Raw genomic sequence first — 6269 nt, 5'->3', positions numbered from 1 at the left:
ACCATTACTTGCACCATCCAATGTTGTCTTATCCCGAGGCTTCATGCCTTGAGTGAAGTAGGTGATCAACACTAACCTGTCAATCATGTGGTGGGGCATGCGTCCAGAAGATTCTTGAAGCGCTCCCAGTACTCATAAAGAGTCTCTGATTTGCCTTGAATAATGCAAGAGATCTCTTTCCTTAGTCTATCTGTAACTTCAGCTAGAAAGTATTTTTCCAGGAATTCTCTCCTGAGCATATCCCAGTTAGTAACGGTCGCTTCAGGTTGATTGTAGTAACACTCCCTCGCCTTTCCCTCAAGAGAAAATGGGAAAGCAGTTAGCAAAATAGAAGTTTCATCTGCACCATGACGCCTAACAGTAGAACAGGCTGTCTTAAAATCCCTTAGGTGCTTGATAGGCTCCTGAGCATGTAAGCCATGAAACTTAGGCATCAAGTTGATTAATGCAGTCTTCAGTTCAAAATCTACAGCCATATTTGGATGACGCACTTGATACGGTTGCAGAGTAAAGTCTGGAGCTCTAGCTTCCTGGAGAGTGATCCTCCTGGGCTCCGCCATATTACCTACGCCTAAATCAACCGAATTAGTAGAAAAGGAGCTTGTTTCTTCCTCAGATGGCGCTTCAGATTCGCCTTCAGATGAGACTGTGAATCGATAACAACCACTTCACCACCCTCAGAGGCTAGCCTACGCCGAGCTCGCCTAATACGTGAAAGAGTTCTTTCAATTTCAGGATCAAATGCGGCTAAGCTCGGATTAGGCAACGAACACATCATTCAATGAAAGAAACATACAGCTCATGGTAATAAAATAAAATCAAATACGCGAAAATTAAAAATATGTACACTAATTAATAATTTAGCACACAATTGCAACTCCCCGGCAACGGTGCCAAAAATTGATGGAGGGCAGAAATTGGCCCATTAAGAAATCAATATAGAAATACGTTGCGAGTTCTTAACCAGCAAAAATCCGCTCATCAATTTAGAAAGGTTGTCACAAAATTAGAATAAAAATACTGGGAGTATGAATCCTAGGTCGTCTCCTAACGAGTTGACAAAAGGGTGCTATCTTATTAATCAAGGGTTTTCCGAGAATTTTTGAGAGTTGAATAACAGGAAATAAATAATTGTAAATTAATGCAATGAAAATTAAAAGAGATTTATATATTCTAATTAAAAAGCCTTGACTGGGGGAATGATTAATTGGAAGTTCTGTCCTTGTTGGAATTCTCTCAAATGTAGTATAAAGAGGTTGTTATTTTCACTTAGTTAACCCTTAATAAATAAAGGAAAGTCAAGTAATTGAGCTAACTCTTATTCGCAAATCCTAGTCCTCTCCCTTGGGAAGGTCTAGCATTAGTAAATAGAGAATTAGCCAACAACTTTCAATTTAACTAATCACTTGAGCATTCCAACTCTAATGTCTCCATTTAATCAACCCCCAAGTCAAGTTGGGAGTCTACTCCATTGACATGAATATAACTTGCACAGAACTAAAAAGGGAATAAAAGGAAGACATGATAAATAATAACTGAGAATTAATTAAAGGTAAAAATAATCCTTTGCATTAATAAATTCTAAAAATAATCCAATTGTAACTCTGAACAAAGATTAAGGATATGGAAGAGTAAGGGGATAAAAAAACAAACTGGGATAATAGCAACTTCAATGGAGGTAATGACTCTTCTCAATATCCAAAGCAAAAGCAAAAAACTAAAAATATGAATGTGAAAGAAAACCTAGAGGAAGAGTAATTTCTCTCTAAGATTTTGATCTAAAACTAAAACTACGCTAATGAGAATGTATCTTGAGTCTCTGTTCGTTTCCTGGCTCTAGTCTGTGTTTTTGGGCCGGAAACTGGGTCCAAACTCGGCCCGAAATCGCCCCCAGTATTTTCTGCAGATCGCGCAAGTCACGCGTACGCGTCACTGGTCATCTTCACGTGTCATGCGTACGCGTCAAGCACGCGCACGCGTCGTCTAGCAGAACTTCAATCCACGCGTACACGTCAGGTACGCGCACGCGTCACTGTAAAAATCTCCAGATCACGCGCACGCGTGAGCTATGCGTGCGCGTCGATGCTCGCTGGTTGTCTCCTTTATTTCTTGTGCTACTTCCATTTCTGCAAGCTTCTTCTCCATCTTCTAAGCCATTCTTGCCTTGCAAAGCCTGAAACACTGAACACACAGATCACGGCATCGAATGGCATAAAGGGGAATTAAAATATATAAATTAAAGGCTTAGGAAACAAGTTTTCAATCATAGAACAAAACTAGGAAGAAATTGTAAAATCATGCAAATCATATGAATAAGTGGGTAAGGACTTGATAAAAACCACCCAATTGAGCACAAGATAAACCATAAAATAGTGGTCTATCAACGGCTTACCTCTAGAATCCCTCCTCTACTGAGCTCTGAGGAGGCAAATGTCAGCAAGAACTTGATCCAAACGTTGGTCAGTGTTGACCCTACGAGTGTATGAATGAGGGTCCTTTCCAGATGTTGGTAACTGCAATACCACCCTCACACTCTCTGGGCTTAATTCCATGATATGCCATCTGACCATGGTGCACCAATTCTTCGGCTCCGGGTTCATGCCACTGACATGCTTGTATGTTACCCAAACATTGGCGTAAAACTTTCGCACCATCAATACTCTAATCTTAGTCACAGTGTTGATCATAACATCCCAACCCTAACTCAGAATCTGGTACAGGATCTCCGGGTACTCACCCTGCTTTAGATCGAAGCGGACCTCGGGAATCACTTTCTTTTTATGCACCACCTCATAAAAGTGGTCCTCATGTGTCTTGGAAAAGACCCGGGTGAAGTCCCATGGGTCGGATGTAGGAGCCTTCTCTTTTCTCTTTCTTGATGAGGATTCTCTGATCTTGGGTGCCATGGACATAGTAAAAATGAAGAAAAAGCGGAGTGCCCAACACCAAACCTAAAAGATTTGCTCATCTCCGAGTAAAATAAAAATAGAAAATAAGAAATAAAATGGATAGGAGGGAATAGAGGGGAAGTCTTCGGCATTGACTAAGGGGAAGGGGAAAAGAAAGAAAAGGGAGTTTGTATGGTGAAAGGTAAGTAAAAAGAAGAGAGTAGTATAAGGTGTGATAAAAGTGGAGGAAGAGTGGGGTATTTATAGGTGGGGAGGGGTTGGGTTTCAGTTATGGGGTATCGGTGGGGGGATGAAATTGAAATTTGAATTTTGGGTTGTTTGGAGGAGAGATTGATGGGATAGATGAGAGTGGATTGGGTGGAGTGGGAGGTTGGTTGAGAGAATCAAGGGAGGTGATGGGTGATGGAATAGATGAATGTGGATGAAAAAGTGGGTAAGGAGGAGAAAGAATGCATAAGTTTGAATAGATAAAAGTGGTTAGGGAGTGGGGTAAACCATTGGACAAGACCTCCTTCAAATTTGAAACAGCTCTGTTGGGTGCTAAACGCCAGTTCTGGCATTTAACGCCAGTTCTAGCGTTTAATGCCAGCAGAGGATCAACCTCCCTTTTTTTTATAATTGGGATGAGCACCGCTGGCGCTAAATGCCTGGCATTTAGCGCCCCAAGGGTAGTGCTAAATTAATGTAAAATTCCCAAAGTGGGAGTTAGACACCCATATTTGCTGCTCCCCCTATGGCGCTAAACGCCCTCCCTGGTGTCTAGCGCCCCCAGCATGTCTTCTCCAGGGTGTGCTATTTTTCTGTCTAAGTTCTCCTGTTCCTGTTCTAATTGCTGTACATGATCACAAACGTTAGAAAAACTAGAAAAACTCTAAAGATCAATGAAAAATGAAATAAAAACAAACTTAAAACAAAACTAAAATAAAACTAAAACAAACTAAAGGATACTTATGGTTGGGTTGCCTCCCAACAAGCGCTTCTTTTCCGTCAATAGCTTGACGGGTAGCTCCTCTAAGGAAAAGGATCATAGGGGCTCAGATCTTCACCCCTCATTCTGAACTTCTTTCCTGTGCTCTCACGAATCAGCTCAACAAGCTCCAGAGACAGGATCCTGTTCACAGTATGTGTTATGATTGGACTTCTAGTGAACACCACCATCATGCAAGCAAGTACCTCCTTTGTTAGAGATTGATGGAGGTTTAAAAACCTTGAACAACAAATAGTCCTCATGCATCCTCAGGCATAATTCTCGTCTCTCAACATCAATCAGGGCTCTTCCAGTGGCTAGGAATGGCCTTCCTAGGATGATAGAGTCATCTGTATCCTCTCCCGTATCAAGTATCACAAAGTCCGCAGGGAGGTAAAGGTTTTCAACCTTTACTAGAATATTCTCCACCAATCCATATGCCTGCTTCCGAGACTTGTCTGCCATCTTCAGTGCTATTCTTGTAGGCTACGCCTCTTGGATCCCCAGCTTCTTCATCACAGATAGAGGCATCAGATTTATGCTTGAACCCAAATCACGCAATGCCTTCTCAAATGTGATAGTCCCAATAGTACAGAAAATTAGGAAGCTTTCAGGATCTGACAACTTCTTAGGTAGCCTCTTTTGAACTAGTGCACTGCAGTCCTTGGTCAACACCACAGTTTCATCTCCCTTGAAGGCCTTCTTCTCAGAGAGTGCGCTTTTCAAATTGGCCTTGTAGGGAGGCATCTTCTCCAACACCTCAGCAAAAGGAATATTGATGTGCAACTTTTTAAAGATTTCTAAGAATTGAGTCAACTCCTGATCCTTGGTCTCCTCTTGAAGCTTCTAAGGGTGTGGTGCTTCAGGCTCCTGTGCCACCAATGGGGCATGTAGCAATGTGCTTCAAGTTTTTTCTTGAGCCTTTTCTTCCTTAAATTCCTCAGTAGTATGCATCCCTCTAGGCTCGGCTTCCTTGCGCATGATGAGGGCCTTGCACTCTTCTCTTGGGTTTACCTCTGTGTTACTGGGAAGAGTCTTAGGAGGTCTCTCAAGTATCTTCTTGCTCAACTGACCCACTTATACTTCCAAGTTCTGAATTGAAGCTCTTGTTTCTTGTATAAAGCTATGAGTGGCCTTTGAAAGTTTAGAGACTATTGTGGCTAAGTCAGAGATTATCTGTGTTTGAGAGGGCTTTTGCTGCTGCTGAGAGGGCTAGAACTGTCGGTTGTTAAACCTGTTCTAATTGGATCCGCCCTGGTTATTGTTGAAGCTCTGTTGGGACTTCTGTGGCTACTCTCTCTACCCAAAGTTAGGGTGATTCCTCTATCCTTGATTGGAAGTATTGGCCTAGGAATCATTATTGGGGTTTCTGGAGGAGTTTCCCATGTAATTAACTTGCTCAGTAGTGGGTTGAGCATAGCCAAAAGTGTCCCCTTGGGTGTTTGCTTCTAGCAATGTCATAGGATGCATCTTGAGTTTTAACAACTGAAACTTGTATCCCGGTCAAGTGCTAATTAGATTAATAAACCTGATTTGAAGGGGGCAAGCTTGTGTCTTACTAAGAGCTTGAGAACCTTGAGTGCTCGAATGCTTGAATGCTTGAATGCTTAAGGACAGAGAGTTTGAATGTTGCTTTGAGAGAAGACAAAGATGGTGAGAGTCAAGGGCTTCGGAGATGTTTATACTTTTAGAGAAATCAAACATTGTTTACTTATCTTGAAGTTTGCAAAGATCTTTCACGACAAATCTTAAGTAATTGATTTCCAGTTCATTGGCTCCTCAGTTTTTCAAGCATTAATTAGTCGTTAATTAATTAATAAATAGATTAAGCACAAAACTGTTTTTAGATTCAAATAAGATTTAAAAGTAGTCCTTAGGTCAAATTATATGTCACGTATTCAAGCTAGTCTTATCCAGTTAAATCTTAGAAGAAAACATAATTTGCAAAGTTGTTCTAATCCGAATTATATGTCACTTATTCAAAATTGAGTGATTGGAAACCATGTATGTGTCGCACAATAATTGAACCATTATTCCTAGCCAAATTCAAAGAGTCATGTGAAAGAGTTTTCAAACTTTAATTCAAATATCAAATTTTCCAATTATAATAAAAGAATTTAAAAGAGATTAGCATACCTTTCGATACTACTAATCCAAATGAAGAACGAATAACTCAATCATGAAATAGATTAATGTAAAACTTCAAAATAAAGTGAACATAGATTAATAACCCAAAGAAAACATAAACAGAGCTCCTAACCCTTTGACAAAGAATTAGTTATCCATGAAAAAGTGAAAGAAAAATAAGAAAAAAAGATTACGGAAGAACCGGATGTCTCTCTGTGAACTAGGTTTACTTATTTACATCCTAATTCTATAATTCAAATTCAAAC

At 40.4% G+C, this 6269-nt stretch overlaps 1 protein-coding gene across 1 annotated transcript; it reads right to left on the bottom strand.

Annotated features, from left to right (window-relative positions):
• Positions 1–2408: 2408 nt before the first annotated feature.
• On the bottom strand, positions 2409–4341 carry LOC107607331 (uncharacterized). Its single transcript, XM_016309299.1, has 2 exons — positions 4117–4341; positions 2409–2642 (listed from the first exon to the last, which is right to left on the bottom strand). Exons 1-2 carry the CDS (start codon positions 4339–4341, stop codon positions 2409–2411), a joined length of 459 nt encoding a protein of 152 aa, XP_016164785.1.
• Positions 4342–6269: the final 1928 nt, after the last annotated feature.

Source organism: Arachis ipaensis, chromosome B7 (genome assembly GCF_059453495.1).
Source record: "Arachis ipaensis isolate K30076 ecotype BB chromosome B7, ASM5945349v1, whole genome shotgun sequence".
NCBI lineage: Eukaryota > Viridiplantae > Streptophyta > Magnoliopsida > Fabales > Fabaceae > Arachis > Arachis ipaensis.
This window is presented reverse-complemented; position numbering and strand designations above follow the sequence as displayed.